Consider the following 27,988-nt stretch of genomic DNA (forward strand, 5'->3'; position numbering starts at 1 on the left):
GATAATCACTTGAGTGGAAAATAAATTCTCATTTCACATTTATATATTTTGCTTTCAGAGCAGGCACACTAAAGGAAGCCCACTACAGCATTAACATTTCTTTGTGCACATTTTACTGCAATCTGGCATCCAAAAGGAAGAAACATTAGAAGTGGTTTATTTATATTTCAGCACCAAATTAGAAAGATGACATCATTCATTTACAGTTCTTATCCCATGACATGTCTAATCCCCAACACCTCATTACAGGGGACACTTTTAGGATTGCATATATCATCTTGTTTAACTTTTGCATTCTTTTATGGAATACGGTTGAAAGGTAGGAAATTTAAGGCTGTTCATTGATAAGAAAATAAACTAATAAAATGTTAGGAGCTTCCCCAAAGAGGCAGGATATTACAGTGTTTACAGTAAGTGGGTTATTATTTGTCTATTAATTCATCATCTTTTCCACTCTTTTGTGCTAAAGGCCTTCCTATTTGAATCGAAAGACAAACAGACCAACTATGATGACTCAGATTGATCTTTTGGCAGAATCAGTAGAAATTCATAACTGAAATCCATACAGCTATATGCTTACATATTCTTATCCAGGAAGGAGAAAATGAAACGGCTCCAACTGTGCAGAAAATACTGTCAACAATTGTGAAATGACACTAAATAGTGCCAGTGCAATTCCTGTTCAACAGAATGCACCACTTGACCTGTGGAGACATTTATTCTGTAACACACTGAGAAGATGCTCTTTCAGTGCTCTAGAGATGCTCAGAAAGAACCTGACAGTGGCTAAAGTATGTGCACATCTGATCTGTGGTTGTTCCTCTGTCTTTTTATTGTGGATGCCTTAAGGTTTTGTTTTGGTTGGTTGATTGGTTTTACTTGACCTGAGTACATGTTCCCTCCTGTAAAATAGCTTTCTGTGATCCTTCTAATTGACATCATGTGAAGTGCCTGAGAAGCATTGTGACATTTCAAAAAAAATTAATTGCTAAAAAGATACATCAGGATTTCCTGTGATCCCTGTGTTTCATAGTTTTCTTTGTATTAGATTTAGTTAGACTTCAAATATTGTGTGATATGAATATTTAATTTGCCTTTTTTCCAAAATCTCTTTTCTACTTTACAAAAAACATTAAAATTGTGGAATTCAATAGCAATCTCTGAATTTTTGCATTTGCTGTTAAAATATACTTACTAGTGAAATTTTCCTAATGGAGATTTTGATATAGGATAGTTCTCATATGAAAACCAATTTACAATAGTCCTTGAAGTAAACTTACCACATACTAGTTATGCAATGCTAACTTTCTCATGGGCACTTTGAATCAGGAGCCAGTTAGACCTGTTAATATAGGAATGTACCTGAACCAAATGAGTTGTGTTTAAATTTGTCTGTTTAAGTTGGTCCTTTAGAACTCATTAGCTTGGGCAAAGACTAGGGGTAATGTGTTTAGCCAGCACCCTCACTGGACGTAGTGTGAATGCTGCTACCTTAGAGCATGGGTACAACTAAACTGTGGCTTTTTGCAGTTGATTTCAGTCTATTGCCTTTACTGTTCTCAAAAATGCCCATGTGCAAAGTAGACTTGTGTGTGCTTGAGCAACTCCATGTAGAGAATTAGCACAAAGTAGATAGTGCTCCTTCAAGCACAACCTTTCTCCTGTAGGGTTCAGGTGAAATTTTTGAAGTTGATGTTGTGTATTAAGACTGCTCTTTCCTTTAGTCATTTGCATTATATTAATTGTATGTGTCTCTAATTGTTTCTTATCATTTTGGAAGAGGTCTTTGAGAGTTGACAGCATTTTCTTCTGGGTTTTGTTAGTGCTAAATTAAGTAAAACTTTATTATAGGTTAACAAGTTTACCTGAGACAGCCTTCAGTCATACTAAAACTAAAAATAAGTACTGTATCCACTGGTACTGGGCAATTGGTAGTAAGATATTTCTGGTATTATGAGCAAGGTTTGAATTATTCCAGTCTGTGTATTTCATAGTGTGGAATAGTTGTAACAGTGATAAAGAGCAGTGATGTATCTTGTTATCTTGTGGTGACATAGATTTTATTACCTGTACACAGCAGTAGCTGAAGCATTGATCTTTTTTTCAAAATAGATATCTAAACTTTCATTCAGTAACATGTGTCAAGTTCTATAATCACTTATTTCTCTATGTGCCTGTCTCTGTATCAGTTAATTTTCAGATCCTTTTAACTTACTGTTTATGAGGGTGATTCTGGTGTATAGTTAGAATAATTAAGCCCAAATAGAGCTTTTAGCATAACTATTCAAGATTGTTGTTGACATGCCTCAGTAGCTAACTGTAAATATTTGAAGTACACTTAATATTTTTTTCAGTGAGATTTTACAAGTTAAATGGCAAGCTAAAATAATAGATGGGGGAAAAAATAGGAAATGGTTCTAAAAGAGTAGATTTAGAAAAGCTCTCACCCTTCAGACAACATCCTAGATCATATCCTTTTCTGACTTTGTACGATTCTACTCATGTGAAAACTGAGACAGAATATGTGCTCACATTATCTTTTTCTATTTATTTGTTAGCCAACAGTCCAGACTTCTATTGTTAGACCCTTACAGCTACAAAAAAAAAACAAAAAAAAGAGAGCTAAGGATAAGCTAAGATCTATCTAAAACAGTTAAGAGTAATATATTCCAGCATGTAATAGAATTGTTTCTCTTTACGTCTTAAACAGACACAAAACAGAATGAAACTGATGGCAGATAACTACGATGATGACCATCACCACTACCACCACCATCACCACCACCACCATCATCGATCTCCTGGAAGGCCACAACACTCCAACCACAGACCCTCTCCAGATCAGGTTTGTCACCTCTTTTTTCACCCTCAGTTTTATAATTTTACTATTTTGATATTTCAAGATAAAATAAATATTCCATAGAAATAATAAGCAAGTGATGTGTTCTTTGAACTGAAACTGATAGCTCTCATATTTATTTGCATCCCTGAAACAATTTAAACATTTTGGCTTTTTATCTGGTATCTTACATTCTTCTTCCTATCTTTATAAGCTTTGCAGCTATCTTCAGCATGTCATAACACAACTTTTTCAGTAGAAAATCAGTGAAAAAGTTTGGAATATTTTTTTGTTTATTTAAATAGATTAATCATTAGTATTGAAGAATCTTGTGCAGCAGTTCCCTTTGGCAAGTTGTAAACTAATGGTTCTAAACTGTTTTAGAAAGTATCTTTATGATGAAGCATTCAAACAACAGATATAGCTTAAAAATCAATAGTGATGCATTTTTGCTAGGTAATACTAAACCAAATTCCAGTGATGTTTTGTTTTTAAAAATGCTTACTAATTCACTACTATTCTTCTTAGAATATTATTCTTCTTAGTCTTGTGTTTCAGAAGTGGCAAATAACTGTCCTAATAACATGGTCTTCTAAATTATGTTAATTGACCATGTTAGCATTGTAACTTTTATATTCCACCCAGGTTTATAAAACATCCATAAGCCCAACACTGTTTTGATTTTGTAAATTTCAATATTTGTTTACAAATAAATACAATTTTCCAACCACAATTAAAAAAACCCCAAAAAACAACTCATTTGCTTTTATTGATAATATTTTAGAATATTAAAGTTAAGACAAAATTAAAATGCAAAAATATTAAAACAAGTTTACTGTCACAGTTTTAATATTTGTACTGTATATTTGGAATGAGAAGGTTGTGTTGTTCTGTGGTTTATTAGCATTCCAACACTGTATTTTGGACTACTTTAATATGTTTTTTCAGATAATGTTGCTATCAGTAGGCAGAAATTTGCTAAGTGTCCAGTGTTCCAGCTCAGTACTTCTGGTTCATAGACAACTGGGTGACGCAGACACCTTGACTGAAAATTTATTGTTTTGATGTTTGAAACAGATGTTTCCAAACAGAAAATGCTGTGCCTTTTGTTTCTGGAAAGCTTAAATCCAGATCCACCAAAAATAAAGTATCTGCTTTAATTTTATAGTTCTACTATTGAAAATAATGTTATAGCATTGCTATAGCTATTAATAATAATATTGAAGATACTAGTTATAGCTCATTATCATTCTAAAGTTGTAGTATTGAAAATAATAAATTATTTAATTCATTATGTAATTATATAAAATATATATTGTATTTGTATATATACACACCAAAATAGTATTTCAAATTATAGTGACGACTTTATCTCACCCTTCTGACAGCAAACATGTTTTTATAACTGTTTTCTGAGGTGTCTGCATCTGATACTGTTAAAAATTTGTTATGCTAAAAAATAGTACGTGTACATACATGCATGTATGTGTATGAAATGCTAAACCACAAGAAATACAAATGAAAGAAGCTAAGGTGTAGTAGATGAAATTTCAAGAAACAAGCTTCTTATTTAAAATTAAAACATATATGCTGCCAGCATGCCATGTGTTTCCAGCTGATACTGGGTGTCACTCTTCCATTTCAAATGACTGCGTTTAGTCAGTGGAGAGTTTGTCAGCTGTGGATACAGTCTGGCCCGAAGATGACTTAAATTTTAAGATAGACTTTTTTTCACTATATGACTCTTCAGCCTACTACAATGAGTGAGAGTTGAAAGCTGCAGGAGTTTTAGGAGGAACTCAGTGACAGTAGGACAAGGAGAGAAGTTATCCATGTATATATTTATCTGGAGTAGGAAAAACAGTCTATAGAAGCAAGTAACTCTTTTTCAGGTAGAGAACCCCAGAGAAAATTAAAACATTGCTTTTATATGAAGAATCATTGTTTGATACTAAATTAGCTTGTAAGTTCATAATGTCTGGGTAGACGTAAAAGGGGAAAACATTGGTGAAGTTACAATGGGGGTGTGTGATATCTTGCTTATCTCTTACTTAATCTGAAATAAGAGATAAAAAGCTAAATAACACTTTTTTTTACAATGATTAAATGTACTAAAGACAGGAAAGTGTAAGTATGGAAAACTCAATTTCTTGAATAACAACCAAAAAAACCCTGGACAACAGAACATGGAATCCTTTGGGTTCTTGGAACATGCTTAAAACAACTTTTTCTTTCAGAAAGTGGAGAAGGGTAATAAGGACTTGCTGTCTTGGTTTTAGTTCCATTTCTGAGTAGCAGAGATAAGTTGGCTGAGTTTATAAAAGCAGGCAAAATTGTCTGAAAAAGACCATGAAATAAAAATTTTTGGCCTTGTGCAAGAAATAGAATAAGAAAAACAGAATTAAGGCAAGAGATGTGAAAAAAAGAGGTAACAACCTCTGTGTTACTGAAACTCAGACACTGGTTTAAACTAATTCAAGAAACCTGAACCTCTAAAGAAAATCTGAGGGACAAGAAAATGTAAGAGAGCTAACATTTAGTGAAGAATGCGCTTTTCAATGCACAGTAACAAGTTACTCAGGGAAGAGAACAGATAAGAAGCATAATGAAAGTATTTATCTTGAAGAACTTAAAAAAACTTAAGAAATTATATGCATGATGCAAATGGCCGGGGTACTTAAAATACTACCTATTTTACTAATATTTACTAGTATTCGTAGTTTTACTCTGAACTATTTATGATTATATTCAACAACTCAGAGGCTCGAGGAAAGCAAACACTGTTCTCATCTTTACAAATAAAATGTATGGGGATTTATGAATACCTTTATTTTAGACCCTAGAAAGTTATAGAATATATTATTAATCAGTGAATCAATAGAAAGCCAGTAGTCTTTTTACTGATCCTTTTCAGTAGCTTGATGTCTGTATCAGATCTATCCATCTCAGTGTGTATCAGATCACCTTTTACCCGCTTTGCCCTTATCCTCTTTTCTTAATCATCAACTAGTGGTTCCTATCCTAGTTCAGAAAAACTATTTTTACATTACATTCTTGAAGATATGAGATCGTTTATCACTATGTACTCACTTTATTCTTGCACTCTTTCCTAGGTGACAGTTTTGGGCCACTCTCTAAAACAGAATGCAGGTCTAGATGGCTGTTACTTAGCATACCCATCCTATATTTAGTCTGCCTGTGTTTGTCAAGGACAAATTGTGTCAAGCAAATCTAATTTCCTTTAATGGTATAACTGGCTTTGTGGCTAAAGAAGAAAATGGTAGCTGTGACATACTTTGAATTCATAAGGCCTTTAACACTGTCCCATCACACCATATATTTGTAATATGTAATTAACATGTGAAGTGAAATGCATTATAATAATAAAAGCTACAGCTATAAATAATATTTTAATTCATTATTAAAACACCATGAGATGGGTGTGCAGCTGATACAAATAACATGCTACAGACAAATTTTCTGTTACTCGTTGTCAGAGAAGGACAGTTACAGCAGGGTTCCGAAGAGGTCTGTCCTTTATCTGCTTCTGTGGAGTATCTTTTTAGAAAAACTATTTCATTGATGAAATAGAAAAAAACGTGAATATTGTTGATAATGAACCAAGCTGCAAGAAACTGCAGGCCTAGTAGGAGCAGTTAAACTACTCAATAAGATGCTTGCTGCTTCAGTCTCAATAAACTTCAGAGAAAGTCTAGAATAAATAATCTGAAATTCACTAAAGTCCATTTACAAGGGAGAAATCTCATGTACTGATGAGCCAATAGCATGGAAAAAGGAATCTGGATTACACAATGGAATACCATTGCAGTCAAGTTGCATGTAATTCTGGGATGGATGTAATACTGAAAAAGAATCAGGAAGCAATTATTCTGTTCTTTCAAGCACCAGTGAGACCTCATGTGAAAAACTATACAGTTTTGATCACCATGCTTTAAGAAAGATAGACAAATTAGAAAGGGATAAAAAGTGAGCAACAAGAATGATAGGAGTTTTAGAGAACCTGACCTATTAGGAAGGTTTGAAGAACTGGATTTGTGTTAGTCTAGAAAGTACTAGAGGGGAGACATAAGTCTTCTAATACATAAAATGTTGTTGTAAAGAAAATGATGGTCAATTGTGTTCTAGTGCCTACTGGAGAAAGAGTAGGAGTGGTAAATTTAGTTTTACCAAGAATAACTAGGTTAGTCTCTTAACAAGAGAAAACTTTTCACTATGAGTTGAATCAATCTGTAAATAGAAAGAAAATGTGAACATTCTTTCATATAGATGCACTGGAAGTTCCTTTCTTGGTGTTTTTTAAGAACAGGTTAGATGAATATCTGTGGCACATAATAGCTTTATTTCATCTTGTGCTGGTGCACTGGGCTTGGAGTAGGTGTTCTCCTGAAGTACAGCCATCCCTAAATTTCTATGAACAATGGGTTAGCCAAGCAAATGTTTACATGTAAAGCAAGCAACTAGGAGATCCATAGCAAAATCCTTGCTGAAATAATCTTTAAGAACAGTGCAGTCAATGATAATCATGAGTGAACTCTGGTCATTGCTTTAACTTACAGTTTTCAGTCATGGATTTTATGTTATTTTTTCACTTTCTGTGTTGTGTTATTTATCATTCCATACAGTATCCCTTTGTACAGCGATTTGACTGCCAATGTGCCATAGAAACTTGTATTTCCTGTTCAATAGCGTATTACACATAAATTCTAGATATGTGGTTTTTAATGACCATAATCCAGCATATTGCTAGTGGTTTGAAACCACAGAATAAACTGAGAAAATCATCATCACAGAATGGTTTGGGTTGGAAGGGTTCTTAAAGATCATCTAGTCCCACCCCCCTGCCCTGGGCAGGGACACCTTCCACCAGCCCAGGTTGCCCAAAGCCCCGTCCAACCCGGCCTTGAACCCTTCCAGGGAGAGGGCAGCCACAGATGCTCTGGGCAACCTGTGCCAGGGCCTCACCACCCTCACAGGGAAGAATTTCTTTCTTCGATCTAATCTACCCTTTTTCAGTTTAAAACAGTTATAACTCATCCCATCACTACACCTGCAAATCATTGGAGGGCATTTTTAATTTTGTAAGAAGACAAGAAAGTGGTGCATATTGTAACATAAATGCCATTTGATTTAATGAATGCTAGGGAGGTTTTTTTGAATGTTTTCTCACAAATTCTGGAGAGAAAGAGACAGTTGAATGCACAGTGTTAATCTTGAAACATTTCTCATTTCTATGGATAATACTGGATTTTCTAATTTATATGCTACATTTATATGAACAAATATATGTATGTTATATGTGGCTGTAAAACTATGTACATGTGCATTTGAGTACATATTTGTAACAAAGAATGACACATTTCCCACTTACTGATGTAAAATACTGTATATATGCTACTGTAAGTCTCTACTCCTTTTAAAGAGAAGTGTACCACTAGTCTTGGAAGAAAAAATACACACACATCCTGCTTGAAATATACATACCTTTTACATGGTGCTGTTCAGTGTGGGTAGTGATGTTTTGTTTTAATGATCATGGGGTTTTTATAACCGTTACTCAATATCATAACCAGCTATGGGCAGCATGTGGCAGCATGGTTCTAGATGTACTACAGGATAGAATCTCTGACTTCTCTTGAAGGACCTAGTCGGGCACCTTTTTTCTGATGTAGTGGGTGTTTTTATGTCTTCTGGCTGCTGCTAGGGACCAAAGCCAAATTTCCAGCCACTTCTTGCCTTTATTCCCGCTTTTTTTTGCTCTTCTCTTTAGGGAGAGGTATAGGTAGGCAACCTTTTTAGTTCTTGTATGTCTGGACCTAAACTCTGGGGAAGATGTAAGAAAACTTCACAGGAAGACGCTAACTCTCCTCTGCCCATACACATGGTCATGTTACAGTGAATCATGATGTGTTCCCTAGTTATGTTGGTGCATGTGATTTTTATTTGATATAAATAAATTTCTGGGGATTGAGTGCTGCCATGTCAATAACATTGCAATATTAACCATTTTTACTAGTCTTAAATCTTGGAAAAAAAGATAATTTTGCAGTTTTGCACTAAAATCTTAAATTTATTCTCTTCAGTTTTGGCTTGATAGTTGGCAATCTTTCTTAAATTCCACCTGGAAACATTTTGGCAGTCAGTGTGTATCCTGGAGTGTGGGTGTAATACTCCCAGCATGAAAATGAGCTTAATAAGCATTCTGTACTAGCTTCAGTTTCCAAGGAGTTGTAATATGTAGCCCCTTGTAGAGTGCATTACAGTAATCTAATCTGGATCATTGCATCCAAGATCTATCTGGAACAAAAAAACCTGATGGCTAAATAAATTGGAACTTGAGATATAGAAGCTGTCCTGCCCCACTGTGTAGACTTCATCACAAAGCCTACTGTCCAACTCCCTGCCTCTCATATTTCTCGCCTTTACATACTTACTAGTTTTCCTGAAAAACTTTTTCTCTTGGCCTCAGTTGCTCACATGATCTTTCAGTTTTCTTCCTTGTATTGAAAATGTTTTGAAGGAAGCGCCTGTTTGTGTCACACAAGTGACTGTGTGCTCTTGAAGGAAATTTCTGTTACTGTTAAAAAAGTTGATAGGAATCAGCACATCTGCACTCCCTGTCACAGTTGCTTTACTGTAGTGCAGTCATTTTGACAGTTTGCCCTTGCACTTTTAGTATTGTAGCATGCCTGTAAGTTAGTAACCAACAGGGAATTCTGTCTTGCTAACCACAAGTCTGGTCAAATTGAGACATCTCATTCCCTTTGTTTTTCTAATCTCAGAAGCCTTTCTGCCCCTCCATGTTTGTATCTGGATCTGACTTTCAGGCTCCATTCACCTACTATTAGTTTCGGTAGGCATTTTACATTCCTTGCTGTCTCTGAAACAGTCCTTAACTTATTGGCTTGTATGATAGAACTCTAGGATGGTCTCCACATAACAAATAACATTCTTTTGCTATCACCCAGGACTGTCTTGTTCGAGTACCTGAGATTTTTGTGATGTGGTTCAAAGGTCCTAGGTTCAACTTGCTGTTTATGTTCTACATAATAAAAAACTGCACTTGATTATTTAAGTTAAAAGCAGCATCTCTGCATTAAAAAATGGATTTAGAAGTAGTTGTGTAGGTAATCTATGACACGTATGTGTCTAGGATATACTTAAGTTAGTTTGATGGCATTCTTAATAGGAAGTTACGCTATTTGAGAGGGCATGTGGAAAAACTTGATTCTGCATCCACACAGTGGAAGACTGAAGGTATAACATCTAAAGAATTTTCATACCTGAGGACTTTATTGCCAATCCTGGTAATTATAAGAACTATCAAATATTCTTACTTCTCATAGTTCTGGAGATTTTTAAAGACACAAAATATAAAGTGCTTATCATCTTGTAAGAGTTTCCTGAATTCCCAAGCTGTAGCTGAGTCAGATGCTTTACTCCATGGTCACCAAGGCTAGAAATATATTTTAATTTTGTTTTATGGTGAGAGGTGATATTCTGATTTAAAAGAATATGATTTTTAGAAAAATCTGAATATCATAGATTGTGCTGTAAGACTGTATGAGCTGGCTGCTTTCCAAAAGTTCACCCTATTCTTGGAAGCTGCAATTGAGGATGGAATTTCACAGAGTGTTGTAAGCATGTAACATGTTCTTTTACATCTTTTAATCCAGTCTGGCTGTGTAAAGATTTAGTTACTATTTAAAACATTTTTGATGGCCCCTCTACAAGGTGGTGGTGTTTAGAAGTAATTTGTCACAAACTCACCATCAAGTTTTCCATTACTCTGAAATCTCAGCAAAGATGCCAAAAAGGTAGTTCAGAGTTTCTGAACTATCCTCTTATCTGAAGGAAAAGTCCTCCTTATTAGGACAGTGATTGGGCAGTGTGTATTTATGAAACTTCCCTTATTGCCACTCTCCAATCAGAAAGCCAACTTTTAAAGAGCTACCTGATAGCTGTCTTAGTATTAAATACATGTCATTATAAAAAGATTTTTTTAAAGTATGCTGATAAAGTCATTCATTTGAAAAATTACATGCAGTGATGCACAAAATTTGACAACAGTCTGACTGTTGTGAAGGAGGAGTATGTCACTAAAAGCTAAATTTTTGAAGATGACCATGTGCTCTCAAGAAAAGCGTTTATTGATTTGTAAAGTGGTGACTGGTCTTGGCAACAGGTCTTTGTTCATCAGCTGGAACTGCTAAATATCCTTGGAGTTGCTGAAAGATGATATGTGAAAAACTGAACAGGTCAGATGGGATTTTGTTTGAGGTGGATGACTTTGAAATCAGAGCCACAGGACAGTCAAACAGTGATTATTATTTTAGTGTCTGAGTCCTGATCTGCAAATCACTGTATTGATCCATATGTAATTTTAGGGGAAAGGAGTGCATGCTACTTAGTGTTTTGGCAGCCCTGGCTGTTAGCACAATGCCTTAAATTCTGTGGCTCTACTGGAAAATTGCCAACCTCAAACTCCTGAATAGGCCTCAGGAGTATTGAAACTGGGATTTGTCTTTATAAAAAATAAAAAAAACCCCAAAAACAAACAACTTAAAAGGAGGACATATATAAACCAAAACTGATTATTTTAGTTTATTCAAATAACGATGGTTATTTGAAAAGCATAAAATTCTTCAAATTTCTTCAGGCTGTGAGTAACAAGTTCAATCTGAGCAGAAGTTTAGTATCTGGAAGATTGAAATATCATGTTTGGGTGTTTTCTGCAATATTAAAACTTTGTCTTTCAGTTTTTCAGGAAAGAAGAAACAGAAATAAGGGGAAAACCCAAAGCAATAGTAATATTTTAGTATATAAAAGTAGTGATATGATATAGCAGTTTAATGCAGTAAATTATCGGAATTATTGGCTGCCTCCCTGACCCAGATTTTCTTCAATATTCTGTGTGTTTCTTTATTCTGCATGTTTACATGTTGTATTTGGGCAGGTGTGAGCTTGTGCTTGTCTGTTCACTAAATGTATGTGAACTTGTTCTGCTGGTGCCTCAAGCTGCAAGGAAGCACGCAATTGCATTAGCACAGTGCTGAGCCTGCACTAAGCTCATAGGAGTCACATGGATTTATTTAATTTCGGAATTTGGGCAGGGCAAGGTTTGCTTGTCGCTACATTCAGTATAAACAATCCCAGGCATATCCACTGTAAATAACTAGTATTGTGCTGAATTAATTAGTGTTTTGAGATCTCAGGAGTGCAGTGCAAATTAGTCATATAAATGGTTTCACATTTTTAAGTATTTCCTCTAATTTTTTATCCTTGCTGCACATACTCTTCCTCTGGAACAAAGAACTTGTGATTCATATCACACATCATTCAGACTTGTTGAACTGAATGCAATAAAAACATATTTGTGTCATGGTCATCACTGAAAAGTCAATTTTCAGGTTAAATGGTATGCAGTTATCATGGCTATATTGGTTATTATAAACATGCTACTGAATGCAAAGTACTTCTAATGAGGATGCAATTTCTGTCTAAGCATTTCTGTAGACACTAAGTGTTATCATATGCTTATTTTAGTAGATACAGAGAATTTTTCCTGCCTCTGACATCTATCTAGGTATTTCTTTCTACCCTAAAAACTGAAATAGAGGCTTGCCCAGATTTTGAGGAAAATATGATTGATTTCAAACCTAAATTCCATTGTAGATTACATTGTACTTGTGATGGAACAAAAGAAAGAGCCTTGAAAATTGGAAGTCTGCTTTGAGTATTAATTTATCTTTCAGGGATACTCTAGTTCTTGATTTTGATATGCTGCCATTTTACAGTTACAAACATTGTGTTCTACTCAGGTTTTCTCATCTTAAGTAAAAGAAGTTTGTAATATTTGTTAATGTTTTTGTTATTCCTACCTCTTAATTGTAAGTATATTGTAGCCATATGATCTTTTCATATACCTTTTAATTATATTAAATTTGTAATTTGACTAAGACATCAGCTAAACTGGAGCTGTATTAGAAGCAAGAAGTAGAAAACAGGTTTTGCTGTCTATGATACCTCAAGGAGATGGATTCTGTGTATTGAAAAGTTATACCTTTCCTTTGCTTACAGAAATGAATTTATTTTATGTTTTGAGGTTTAATGAATGTGATATAAATGTATACATACTGCTCAGTGTGTATATTTATATATATCTATATTTATATGTTAGCTTTGCAGTCTTTTCCACATATGGAAGAATTTTTTGAGATCATGTTTAGCTATAGAAACCTCTCCCCCTCACTTCCCATGAATGTGTGTGTTAGAATATACAACACTTGTATAGAGGTTTACATTTATCTTCTATTTCTTACTAGAAAAATTAGCTGCCACCATCATAGTATAAAATAGGTCTTTAGACCAGCTGAAAGAGTCAAAAATGCATTCTGGGAGACAGTAACTTGATAACAAAAGTTGCATATCTGGCGCTGGTAACTTAAGTGAGATAACATGTCACAGGCTTTCACTACAAAGGGGACCATAAATTTTTGCATTGCAAATCTGATTTCACGGACCACTTCTTGTAAGAAGCATTGAGTTTCCGCTTCATCTAGTGATAAAGCTTTAGAATGCATGAGTATCTGGTGAAACATCTTATTCATGTTAACGCTAGTCAGGGTGTTGTAAAGTAAGTGGTCAGAAACAACCTTTCGCTTACCCCCACTGCCAGTATTTATGTTTGATTTTAACCTAACTATATACAAATAGAACAAATGGTGAGATGGTTTTTATAGTCATTTTCATAGATGGGTGATGCATGGTTACTTGTGACCCCTTCTGTTATGGATAGGTTTGAAAATAGACCTGTAACATAAATCTGTATTTCTGAAGCAATTTTTAAGATTTATTCAACTTTTTGAATACACAAATGAAACATAAAGACCTTCTAAAACTCTATGCACCAAAGCCTTCAATGAATCCACTGTTAGCCTTTCCTCTTTCCAGTTACAAGCTCAGTTCTTCAAATCATTCATGCACAAAACTCTTCTGTAGTCAGTTGTTCTGTGTATGGAGAGTTCACGAGATTAGTCCTCAGCTATGTTTGCGGCTAGAAATTGAGTAGTAGATAAAAGTCTCTCTAGGCTCTGAAAGATTCTGATTTTAGGTTAAGTTCTAGATTTGAGAGAAACTTCACTGGTTAGCAGGTAGATTTTTGTGTCACATGGGGAAATTAATATTTATAAATGTAATTGCTTGCTGTAAGTAGGACAGTTTCACAGTCCAGAGACAGTAGTTGCATGTTTAATGACCCATTAGTAGCCATAGATAATAAGGAGAGTAGCATAAATCAGTCATCAGAAAGCTAGTTCAAGAGATGAGCAGGTTATCAACTAGATTTATTTAACCCAAGTTAAGACATTAATTCTCAGCATGCCAGCACATGAAAGGGAAATGTGATGAGCCTTGTCAGGAAGGGTCTTCTATTGTGGGAAGAGAGCCAAAAAAGCTCAATTTACCAAGTTTTTAATGTTGCCTGTATTGCAAAAGCTTTTTGTCTAAAAGGAGATTAGGATTTTAAAGAATTTATTTATGTGAAGAATGCATTTTATAAAGATAGTTGCATGCCACAAAAGTGAGGGGACGTGTGCTGTACTTCAGCTTCATGGAGGTATTTGCTGTCTGTTTTTTGGGTCAGTTTCACCGTTTTCTTCACTTCAGGTAACCACATTTTATACAGCAGTGGGCCTCATAGCAATGCAGAATTTTGCAGTCTTTGATTGCATCTACATTAGGGTTTTAGTTCTGATCAAGAGTGCAAATTTGATCATTCCCACTATGGATCATATCCAGAAGCCGTGTGGGAGTGGGCACACTGAATTCCTTTTTGATTAAATTTAACTGAAAGATGCATTCCAGAAGATCCCCCAACACAATGAAATTGCTAAAGGGAATTTAGTCTTGCAGACAGAGCAAAATTAATCCAGAATACCCCGCCTCAAGATAGGTGCATTGTACGGATGCTGTTTCTCAGTACCAGTTGTATTGGCTGTAGATCTGTTGCTGTTGCAACACACTGCTAGACACAACCTCTTGCAACTATTTCATATTTACCAGTGCTCAAGAATATGCTATGTGCAAACCAGTTACAAATAGGCTTTTAATTTGTCATCTAATTGTTAAAATTTTTTAGATATACTTATCATGTGCACCATGATTAAAGTTATCCTTTGTTTCTAACCTGCTGTGTAATGTATCCCCTTTTATCTGAGGGCCACTGTCTCAAATTTATTACTGAAACTGATGAACCTTAAAGAATTGATGACTGAGAAATGTACCTACAAAACTTGTATTGAGATATAGTTCAATAGTAAAGCAGAAGACATCTTCATACAAGCTTTCTACATCTGTGTGCAGTGTTTTCCAAGCACTACTCCTTAAATTCCTCATCTTGCTAATTTGAAAACCATTTTGAGGTATTAATGACAGGTTTTGTGACAATTGGATCAGAAGAGTAAATCATATTTAGTAACACTGGATATTTCTTTTTAAGATATTAAACAAATATGATGAGTAGCAGCACAGAAGAAAGGACTAGCAAAAGGATGAGATAAAGTCAATGAATTAATAATCTTTAAATAGCCCATGTACAAAGGCTTTAATAATACTTGAGATTATACCAATGTACTGTACCTAAATATATGTCCAAATTAGAGACTTGGATGTCAGTCCTAAAAATACAAAACATTCAATATCTTAAATTTTTGAATTTATAATAATATTGTAATAATTAAGCATGTATGCTGATTTATCAGTTCCATTGGTGTTTCTTGAATTTTGTTTTTTTCCCTTTTTGCTTGGGTGTAATTGAGATTTTGCTTTGCAGTTTTTGTCATTCTTGACCACATAAACCAATGAAAGATCCAAGTTTAAAAAGCAGTTAATGTACACAAACATTAATCAAAACCTGCTTGATTATAGTTTATTGTTTGAAAGAGCCATAGATTAATGATTCTGTAGGATACACACTGATATGAAAGACTAAGCATACTTCTGGAAGCCTCTGATCCAATATTAATAAATGATAAGGCATAACTGCAGTTTTTATTTTGCTTCATCGTATGTCAAGAATGCAAAAATAGGTAATGAACTTAATATATCTCTGAACATCAGTAAAAAATTCTGTATTCTCTCTTACATTATCTGTTTGCATTGAGGTACCAAACCTTAGCTTCTTGATAAGATAGTTTATTCATAAAACCAAAGAAAACTTCAATCCTGATTCTGACATGCTTTTTATCCAGTGCTTTTAGATTTTTCCTATCCATACAGAAAAAAATCTGTAAAGCCTATAACACTAAGTTAGGATTTACACCATTAAATATCCACTCCTCAAGTTGTAACGGGCAGCAGAATGACAAGAATAGCTGAGTCTTATAACTTTGATCCAATGCACTAGAAGGAGGTAGTGCAGGCTTGAAAACAATCTGTATGCATAGTGGGAACAGTAAGTGATCAATGAGTTCTTTTAATAATTCTTTAAGATCTTGCATCTTAAAGCCACATTGTGGCTTCTGTTAAATTAAAAAGTGACAGTACATATAATGGAATTATGGGGTTTGGTTTAATTCTATTTTTTTTTAATCAAAAAGAGGGTTGACATTCTCCAATATTTGTAGGTATTTTACTTCTATCCTCAACTATCATTAAATGCAGAATATTTTTAGGCTAGTGCATTACCTAACATCAATATATGACATAATTAACTAAATAACTTATTAGATAATAAAGCATGTTATGAAACATTGGGCTTTTTTGATAGGAATGATAAGTGGGAGAGTTCTACTTAGGCTAGTACAAATCTGTCTTCTATAAATAATTAATGTGTGGAATTAAAAATGAGATATGAACAGATTTTCTGGGATAGTTATAACTCTAGTCAAAAAACTGTATAGATACACTTTTTTTAAACAGGACATTATGTTGAGAGTGGTGTTGAGGTTGCTCTTAGTATTAAAAATTTAAAATCCAGTGAGGATTTGTTTTTTCTATTCAGTTGTCTGTCAAAATAGATCAACTGTGTTTAAGTAATTTTTTATGAACTTCTTAATCACTAAAATTGGAAAATACATAATAAATTCTTTGTGTACAGAATAAGATTATGGCACAGACATTCGCACTAAAACAGATGTGAGGAAAAAAGATGGAAGATGATTTTTATTAACTGTAGGTGCTGAAGTGGACCTGACCACCCAATAATTTTTTCATTAAATCAGTATTTTTTCTTTAATTATTTTGAATACAGTTAGCCATATCTTTTAGAGAGTCTTGATATAAAATCTTCAAGTCATCCAGAAGCGATGCACTATTGAAAAATATGTACCGTATTTGCAGTGCAATTACTTCCTATAAATCTCTATCAAGCTTTTCTTCTGCTAGACGAAAGAACTGTCTCCTTTTCTGTATGTTAGTTAATAGTGATGAAAAAATCTTTGAATATTTTCTGAGTGACCAGTTATGTTGAGTCTCTTCTGTTTCTCACTGCCAAGTTAATTTTTCAATAATTTTGTAGCTGTTTCCTGATCTGGTTACAGTCATCCCAATATTCACAAAAGTATGACATGACTACCAGATGTGTAATTTTATTAATGGTTTTATGCTACTGCATAAAGATACAGCAAACTTTGATTTTTATTTCTCCACCTGTATTTGTCCTTGTAAATTCAACACTGTATCGCATGTTCATGTCCACCATGGTCTGTGTAGCCCTTTTTGATATCATCAATTTCAGATACAGTCCCCTGTCTTCTAAGTTTGCCCTGTATGTTTTCAAGTGATGACAATGTATACATGATTTCAGTTATATCTGTATGCAGCTGATAACATTTATTCAGCTAATACCAAATACATTCACTTTTCCAAGCAGTCTTTGTCAGACTTTTCTTTCAGATCATGGGAAAACAGAAAACGTTTGGGATGAGAAAAGATACCTGCTGGTCCCCTTCCTTCTCCAGCAACATTGATTCTATGTAGAGTTAATTTTGCTGACACTGTGTCTCATGGCATATAATCAAATGCCTTCCAGAAATCTCAGCATGTTATTTCAAAGCACTTACCTTATCAAAAAGAGTCTCTATGTAATTGAAAAAGATAGAAAGTTATTTTGACAGGACAAGTACACCAAAAAGTGATATTGATTGACATTAACTGAGTTCCAGCTTTTAATTTATTGCTTATTGTATATCAGGATCAGTGTCAAACTATATAGTCAGTAATTTCCCATAATACTTTTTTAAAATATTAGACAATATTTGATTTTTCAACTCTTCTAGAATTCTGCCAAAAAGAGATCATGCAAGTAATTGAAGTAAAAATGAATGTCTGCCTGTTTGAAGAATTACAATACACTAAACAGCAAACCAGCTGTTTGTAGTTAGAATTCATTTGGAAATGTACTGAGTTGCCCATTTTGTTGATTTTTGCTGTTTTTAAAGATATCACCAAAGATTAACCTAATGCGTTCTGTTAGCGAAATTAGGATCAAACTACTCAGTGGAAAAGAAATCCTTCAGTCTTTCTTCAACCTTTACTCTGGCAAAACTCTTGTCAACTTCAAAGTCAGTTCAATTAGCATTAGCAGGCCTGAATAAAAGTAGCTCCTGTAGAATTCAGAGGGACAGACTTGTATTTTCAGTGAGGTGAACCCAGCTCATTGGAAGTTTTACAGAATTCATCCCTTTGTTTCAAAAAGAAATAAGACTATTCAGGCCTTACTGTGACTTTGCTTTGTAGTGTAGTTGTGCAGACCTTATAACTAAGACATGTTCCAAGTTAACTGTAAAAAATTTACCCGCATTTCTTCTGTGTTAAATGATAGCTAAGTTTATAGTGGACTGTCAGATTTCTTTACTCAATTCAGCAACATGCAAGACATCTATCTTAACATCTGGTTTTTAATAACGGTTGACATCTGGGAGCTCTTTTTTATTCCAAGAATGGACTAGGAACAGTAGTGATACTGGCAGTGTATATTTTCAGGCTAAAATTCCTGTCTGTTTCAATCATAATTAATTACCATTCATTTTATTTAGTTTTTAGATTTAATTGAGTGCCAGCAGTATGTTACACCAGCTAACTTGCAAAGTTCTGAAACTATAGACTGTAATATTTTACGTTTCTAAAATATCAATGGGTGAATTTTAAGAATATCTTAAATTATAAGATTTTATTTGATTTTGAAATGCTGATTTAAATGAAAAAGATTGTGTTGTGCACCTCTTGTTCTAGGAGCTGAGTATCCCATCAGAATTTGCCACAGTAGAACTATATAGATATGCACATACACATCTGTGTGTGTATAGGTAAATAATCATTGTAAAAAATCTAAACTTCATTAAACATATCCAGGAAAGAACATTTCACTCCCCTGCTTTAGTTCATGGTTTTTATTTTGTTCTTTTTAACTTCGGGTTTATAATAAACGTAAAGAAAGACCTTCTGCTTTCAGCGCATCTACAGTAATTTCTTTTACAAACAAATTCTTGAAATGGTTATGATTTTTTTGTATTTGCTGTTAATGTCATCTATCATTAAAACTCTAAATAAATAATCGTAATGGTTAAAAAATGGAAAAAAGGAGATAAACTAATAGCATTCAATGATTTGCAGTGTTTAAGGACTGCTTAAAAGATAGATTTGCTAGCATGTTAGAAAAGTGTACTTCACTAATGATAGATTTTTTTTTATTCTTCAACAGTTTTGTATCTTTTAACCTAACAATCTAAGACAATTTGATTATAGCAATTACTTTGCATACTTACAAGGTTTGATATTTTTCTGCTGTCAGTGTTGGTTTGATTTGTGTGCAATTAAAAAATAGATAATCTTTTAATATTTAATCTTATAATCTACTTCCTACACACTGTTTTAACTGGGTGGGAAAAATGTTTACATCACTGTTCTTGTTTTTTTGGTTGCTATAGATGCAGATTCTTGCCTATATAACACAAACTTGTTCTAGTTGGTTTTGCTAGCTTATGTCTAAAAAAAAAATCATGTTTTTAACAGCCAAGAACTGTATTATATTTGCACCAAAGTAACTAACTTTTTCTTCTTTCATTCCAATGCTAACATCTTCTCTGTGCAACTCCTAATCTCTGGCACACAGGATGACGAGGAGGGTATATGGGCTTAGCCGTTCCTATAAACCAAAGTTCCAGTTTTGTTTTGAGGGGTGAGAAACTCTCTTTTCTATCTCTTTCAAGTTGCAATCTATCTTTTATTTTTAAACTGCATGGAGCTGTGTGTATCTTGACAAGTGTGTTTGTAAACCTTGTAAAAATGTCATCTCATATGCAATGAACAACTAGAAAATATGTCTAATTTTTTTCACAGCCTGTTGTGGCTAAAGGTGTAGGTAGGTACAAAACTTTAGAAGTAGTGTATTTGGATCTGTCTGTATCTGTCTAAACAATTTCCTTTTTTCAGTAGATAAGAATTTCTCTAAGGTAATATTAACCTGCTATATTATTTTGAAAATTGCTTTAAGAAACTGTAATATTTTTGGAGAATGAGTGTGAAAGTTTGATACTTAAGAAAGTTTGCCATAGATAAAGCATACAATTTTACTGGAGTATAATTTATAATGTGCATTGAAAAAATGAGACAACCTATTAAGCTAAAATGTTTTGGTGAAATTTTAAAATAAGCAGTAGATGCTTAATAAGGGAAGTATAATCTGTCTATGCAATACATGCTCTTTGCCTGAAATAATCTGATGGACTAACATCCATACAATACTTTGGTTGTGATATTTAAGAGTACAAAGTGCAGTTTATTTTGTTTAAGTCTCTTTCAGTTATGAGTAAATAACTATATTGTCACTGTGTTATTGATCAATGCATATCCACTTCTTTGGTGGTTGCCTTCGAAGCTGTAGGTAATTTGTAGCTTGTGATCACTGTGGTCTCAATATTGCTAAAATCATGGGCCTGGTGTTTCACTCATAGACCACGTTGCTCATGTAACTACTTCTTACTGGAACAATTCTATTTACAATGGGACTGTTCAGAGGAGCTAAATCTACTCACATAAGTAAAGATTAATGTGTTATTAAAGCTGCTATACTTTATATTACTTTGGCCTCTGTCACCCCAAGTCAAAGACTGTATGATTTGTTTTGTTTCCAGTAGTGTTATAAACCACGTTACAAGTTGGTCATTCTATCTGACAGGAATAAAATCTCCAAATATTTTTTGTTCTTTTATACTTACTATTTTTAGAATAGCTGTGAGATGCAAAATTGGTGCTGTCTATAATGAATAATTTGCATTTTGTTTAAAAAAAAACCCCAAACAAACTCTTGAAGCTTTCTATCGCAGAGAATTTTAAGATTCAACAATTGTAAAATAAAATAATGGGCACTGTGATACCATTATCATTTAAAAGAAAGCAACCTTGGTTTATCAGAGTATAATTATAAACTTTTTGGTTTTATGCTTTCTGATTCAGCTTTAAATGTCATGCTTGTACAGGTTGTACGTGTAGGTAACCTCCTTGTTTATGGACACACATGTGGTAACAGTAGGAAAGGATGTGACTCATATTCTAAATTTTTTTAGCTATACTTTCTTCTTTTGTGAAAATAAGCAGCCTTAAAAAGAATCTGGAATTGTTCTTTTTCACATAAAAATGTAAAAAAAGGTTTATGGATTTTCTTAGTGCTGTGTTTTAAGTAATTAGCAAGTTCTGTTAACTGCAGCTGCATGATATTTTAATAGCCGTTTATGATGTTATTTAAAAGTAATGTAATTTTCAGCTGTTTGTTAGCATCATTCTTCTGGTTTGGGTGTGGAGAGCAGGTCTTTGTTTATTTTCCAGGCCCATATATATTTCCAATTTGAAAACAGACATTCTTCTCTGACTCTTTTGTTCAAATGCCAGCATAATTTATCTGGTATCGTTATGTACCAGATCCTTGACAAATAACTTGTTTGCTGTTTCTTTTCAAGTGGGGGAGCACTGCAAATGTAGTATAAAAAATAGCTGGTAGCAGGCATAGTCTGTCCTCCAGACTGAACTCATGAATAGACCTGTCCTTGTAGGAAAAATGGCCATGAGTCTAGTGGAATGGCTATCGTAAGGTGAAAATTCATGTCATAGATCTCCTTCCTTAGGGGAAAATAATAGTTTAGGTCCCAGACCTATAAAGCTTATGAAAATACATGTAGTAATATTAAATTTCCTCACATTCATTGTTACGAGCTGTAAGTATATCTCACAAAAGAGATGCTTTCAAAAGATATGCTTTGAAAAAATAATAGATATTTTTTTCTATTGTGCACAGACTGGAGAGCTAACGGCTTGATTTGGCTGATTGAGCACAGGAGTTCGCAGTCTCCACCCATCTAGCTCAGCAGTGGGGGTTGCTCAGGTCGAACTGAACTACTTAGCTCTTTAAACCAGAGGAAAACTGGTCTTAGTTCTCAGAACTATTCTTGAGGAGTAGAAGTTACAACATAAACTACTTCTGAGGTCTTTATTCCTATTTTCTGAAGTCTGAGCAGTGCAGCAGTTAAAAATTATTTGATTCTAAGGTAACACTGTGGTACATTCTGCCACATAGACCAAATCCCTGGATTTGTTAAGGAAATTAACATTTTGGATAAATGGATTATTTCCTGTTTTTACTTACAATCAATGCAAGGTTAATAGAGTTGTATCTTTTTATCTTTATCTGACACCATCTTTGTAAAATACTTTTTTTATACATTTGTTTGCTTTTTTAAAAAGTCTGGACATTATAATTAGTTCTGTTATTCTAACTTGTTGTATGATATTCCTTTTAGCATCCACTTTATGATTCTGTACTTATGGATTGAAAGGAATAGTGCCTGCGATTTAGTTTTGCAACATTTTAATCATTTCTATTGCTATTTAAATAAGACCCACAAGATTTGACTTGGATGCATATGGCTTAAGGCTAAGTGAGTTTAATAGTTTAAATGATTAGAAATGAGGGTGAAATGAATTGTCTTGAATGTTGCATTACTATTTAAAACTGACATTGTTAACATGAGTAGAATATCCCAGTAGGTCATTACAATAAATCCATTACTGTGCAGAGTTTTAAAGCTCTAGGCATAAACTCTTCACTACAGAGTGCTCTGCCCTGTGTTTTTGACAGTGCATATAAGAGGAGTCTGGATACTGTTCTTACCAAAGCAAGGTGATAAAACTCCCTGAACAGCTGTTCACCACCAGGAATGATGGGTGCACAGTTCACTCCAGTTATCTTCATTGCACTGTGGCTGCAGGATTCAGCAGGATGGGTTGACTCTTTTTGCATGATGGTGGTAGAGAGGATGAGTGGTCGAACTGGTGAACTTTCAGCAGCCTGTTGAAACAGATCTAAAAACTAGATAAATGGAACGGGGATGAGATGGAGATTTCATCTCTATGTAGGAAGGAGCTGATTGCACTCTTCATAATATAAGGACCCTTAAAACAGCCCTTAATTCACGGGGTTAGACATGTTTTTACCATTCTTCCTCTGATTTTCATAAGTAGAATGGCTGGGGGAAATCAAATCTCTCAGTCAGCTGATTATATATTTAAACACAGACTTAATACAATTAAATTGGGTGTATATCTTCTTTAGAAAAGCTCCTCTGTATTTGTTTTTTTACTTCAGATTTCTATCAAAATCTAATTGTGAACATGAGAAAACCAAGAGACCCAACGAGAATGAACATGAGGAATATATTTTATGTTGAAGCAGAAAATATAATTTTACCAGCAATTTAATTTTACAAGTATTTGAATGGCAAGAATGCGGATTTCTAGAAAAAAATCCTTCACCTTTTTTATAGTTTGTAAATTTGACATCATTTTTAGTTATACAGTTTAAATTATACAAATGATGGATGCAGCAGTTCCATTGCAACACACACATTTGTTTATGAACCAAAGCATATTATTGTCCTTTTAGAATCTCAAAGACACATTTGTTTTAGTTTAAAAAAACTTACGTACAAAGTGTACAATGATTTTGAAAACTATCAAGAAACTATGGAAATCTTAATTTAATTTTTGTTACAGTAGTGTAAAATAAATTATATGCTTTTGAATTGGAGTTGATTTCTCTTTAAGAGTTTTTTTTTCTACAAAACAAAAAGCCACTGTGATACCAAAATGTTTGGCATCTGAACTTGTCTTCTTTCAGGTCTAATTTAATCCTGATTATGAATAAATCAGTTTTACTAATATTGTTTTACGTACCGTGCAGATAGTTTTATGCAATCAAAAGTGTTCCTGAGGCCATGAGGTAGTACTCTGCCTAAGTAAGGATAGTGCAGACTAGTATTCTAATTGTGTTTTAAAAGTAGTAAGTTAAAAATCAGTGAAGTCCTTTTAAACTTTACAACTTCAGTACTTAATTACTGCACGAGTGACATGAAATGATGGTGGAAATGTAGAGTGGCAGGATGAGAATATGTTGTAAGGTTATAGACAGCTAGTTACTCCTTAAGGAACAAAGTGTTCAGGGAAATCTCACTGGCCGGCAAATTTGGTAGCACATGTAGCTGCACTGGTTGGGACTTGTTTAGAAACGGGATCTCTTCCCCTCTCCTCACCCTTATAAAGGGAAAAAAAATCCCGAAAATCAGGAGGTGATGATAAGTTTTAAGAATTAAGCCTGTATAGAAGTCTGTCATGGATAACTGAAGCCATGTGACTCAGAAAGTATGATTCGTGACACAGTTGAGGTGTGCAGGTAGAACACAAGCGCTTGTTTTTTTCTTTCCAGTTCCTACCACTGAAGTGCAGCAGACACTGGAAAAACAGTTAGGACTTTGCCACAAGTTGTCCATGCGTGTCTGTAAGAGAAATCAACACAAAACCTGTTTGTAGAGTATTCTGTTTGTACAGTGCTGTAGACTTTGTTCTTTGTCAGATGTGAAGTAAATTAGATGTTTTGAAAGATGATGTTTAGGAGTGTTTGGACAAGTTTATTGTCTGTTATATCCTTAGAGCAGGGTTACCTTCACACCTGAGACAAAGAGGGGCTGAAGCTTGTGCCTAGCATCAAATTACGTCTAGTGTTTTTGAAACTAGAATCATAAAGCTAGTCTGCTAAATTTGGTTTTAAGAGCAGAACTTAAAGTCTGTAATTTTAAATTTTGCCTTAGGGGTACTGTGGAGGCATTCTTCAGGAGACGTCAGTGTCCTTTGATAAAAAAAAAAAACCTTCAAAGCAGCATTTCTCTACAGAATGGGCAACAGAATAAAACTGCTTAATTATTGCTCAGGCAAATATTCACTGTTCACTTCTAACTATTGGATGTCTTTTGTATGTTTTCAGGGAGGAGAAGAAGAGGCTGTTTTAAAACAAATGTGGTGCCTAGCTTTGTCTTTGTTGAGATGTGGTGAACAGTTCTCTTTCAAGATGTCCTTACTAATAGCAGTATAAAGCATAGCAAAATTTGGTCATGTTACTATATAAGGATATGTTTAAAGACATTAACTATTAGCTATTGTTCTGCTTTTTGTTTTCATTATTTCAAGTCAAGATTTCTGTAAATATTTTTCTTTACATTTGGGATATTCTGTTTAGCCTGTTTTGGAAAAATCATGTTAACTTTGAAATGAGTCTCAGTAGCATGCAAAGCAATGGAAAAATAAGGAGCATGACTGCAGTGTTAATTTTAATTTTCTCATAGAGTGTATGAATACTAGCTCTATGCTTAATAAGCTAAGTGGGTGTTGCTACATTGACTGGAGCCCAAGGGCATTTTGGATTTGTGAATTTTTAGACATGATTGTTGTTTTACTGCAACTTGGTTTTTACTAAACAAAAGGAGGAACCTCCCTAGGAATGTTTGTTTTGCAGACTATGGACAGATTTGTGACTAGTCTTCATTCCTGTTAAAATACTTTTATTCATAATAGAAGACATTTATAGGTTTTAATTTAATTGGTAAATTCTATATTACTTGAAAAATTAGCTTTCTTTTTTCTTGTCGATGTCATTGCTACTGCTAGTAGTTTTGGGTATTGATTGCTCACCACTGAAGACAGAGGGTTTTCATTAAAAGTACATAGGAATTTATTTTGCTGTATGTATTTGCTTATTTTTTACTGATTATACACTGGAAATACATGAATCGCTTGACAAATGTGAAACTTTTTCTGTGTTTCCTATGGAATATGAGATTAGTAAAGATCATCAGCACTGTTATTTTAAAAAAAATACTTTAACTTTCCATTACAGCATTGCTACAGCCAAATACATTAGAGTTAAGGTCAGAAGTTGAAACCCTGGGTCCACTCAAGTCAGTGAAAGTTTTGTTATTTATTTCATTCAGATCAGTTTCTGTCTTTTTATTTGTTCATTGTCTTAGTAGAAAAACATCTGTGCATATACATATATGTATTCTCAAAAAGACTTCTACAAACTGCATGTCTTTTACTTTAATCTGACAGGCATTTATCCTACCTTATCTTATCCTTGGTATTTATGAGACACCAAATCACCCTCATGTCTAGCTATAGAACTTTATTATATAAATCCAATAGGGGTTTTTTTCTGTCACTGGTATTTTAGCTGTGTGAGTCAGGCCATTCTGCCTGAACTTTGGCCTCAGCTTCTTCACTGCAGGTGCGGGAGGTGTGCAAACAATCTGAAAATGTAGCTGATGAACTGAACTTCAAAGCTATTGATGTAGTCAGCCTAAAGACAAAAATCACAGGACCTACAATCATCAGCTGTGCTCTTGTATCATCTTCCATAGTAAAAACAAATACCATACTAGAGCAATTTTTAACACGGTAGAAAGCGAGAAAAGGCACTATGGATTTTCACAGATAAACTTTGTTTCAAAATGTTATAGTTGCTGAAAACAGGAGTAGTAGATAATCACTGACTTCATGCCAAAAGAAGTAATCACATAATTTAGATACAGTTTAATAACTGAAGCTGAGCAACCTAAGTAGCGAAAATCTGCTTTAAAGAGACAAATTCAGTGATGAATTGCACTTCTACAAATGTTCATGTGAACATGTGAAATTATTATTATTTGTCTTGAAAAGAGTTTCAAGCAGTTGTCTGAATAGTAGAGTATATGAATATGGGACTGGCAGCACAGCAATTCAAGACCATTGGTAGGTCTTGGTTTGTTTGGAAGCAGAAGTATCACCTGACTTGAAGACCTAATCAAAGCTCATATGACCTAAACATTTGAATGTAAGATTTTAAAGCTGAATACAAAAATATGAAAAAAACAGTCAATTTTGAATGAGATTTATATAAGTTGCTCTGGGAAGTTTATGAAAAATACAAGAGAAAATATTCAGTAAAGTACAGAAAATAATACCTACTAAATTAATTAGTATCTCTTTTTAATATAAAATAAACATATTTATTTTGTTAGCTACAATGCTATAATGCTGCTTTTTTAAAAAAAGAAAACAAAGAAAAGAAAAGAAAGAAAGAAAACCTCCCTGTGCTGACCTACTTAATGAAATACCAGTTGATACTGCATATGTCTCTTGATTTCCTGTAGGAAAAGCTTTGATAGGTGATGACTGCTATCATAGATATCCAGTCCTACCAGCCACAAGGCCTGGAGCCAGTTTTGAGACACATCCCTGTCTCTTACGCTTCATGTTATTCTGGCAGTGGTTTCTAATGCAGATTTTCAGATCACACACATGCAATAATTGAAGCACTTCATCTGGGTGTGGTGGCTGGAGCTCCAGCTGAGCTGAGTGAGGCGTAGATGCAAAGAAACAAATTAAAAAGGCATTTGGCTGTTTCAGCAGGTGTATACTGCTTGCACAGCCATTCCCTTTTTCTGGGGCAGGCACTGAGCAGGATGGGATTGTCTTGTGTTTGTAGCCTTCAATCTGATAATTTGTGAATAATTCCTATAACAGAGTTTTGTACATACAGTACAATACAAACACTTATACAAATAAGTGTGCATACAGAAATCTAGGAAAAATATTTATTCATGTGATTTAATCCCAAGCATCTTGGGAACATTGCTTTGACAACATTGTTATTTGTATACTTGTGCTCTAGCAAATATTAATGTAATGATTTCAAGTAGTTAAGAAATGGCTATTTATATTCCTCATTTTTCTATACTGTCCCACTCTAATTAGGCACCCATTTTGGCATCA

At 34.1% G+C, this 27,988-nt stretch overlaps 1 protein-coding gene across 5 annotated transcripts in view; it reads left to right on the forward strand.

Moving 5' to 3' along the window:
* ERC2 (ELKS/RAB6-interacting/CAST family member 2) overlaps positions 1-27,988 on the forward strand; it is a 585,639-nt gene that overhangs the window by 445,855 nt on the left and 111,796 nt on the right. For all 5 annotated transcript variants that reach the window (XM_074914417.1, XM_074914419.1, XM_074914418.1 and 2 more), the window contains 2 exons: positions 2,711-2,845; positions 19,971-20,036. In XM_074914417.1, the coding sequence (XP_074770518.1) occupies positions 2,711-2,845; positions 19,971-19,997 (162 nt within the window). In that variant the 3' untranslated portion in view covers positions 19,998-20,036. The remainder of the gene's footprint in view (positions 1-2,710; positions 2,846-19,970; positions 20,037-27,988) is intronic.

Source organism: Athene noctua, chromosome 10 (assembly GCF_965140245.1).
Source record: "Athene noctua chromosome 10, bAthNoc1.hap1.1, whole genome shotgun sequence".
Lineage (NCBI taxonomy): Eukaryota > Metazoa > Chordata > Aves > Strigiformes > Strigidae > Athene > Athene noctua.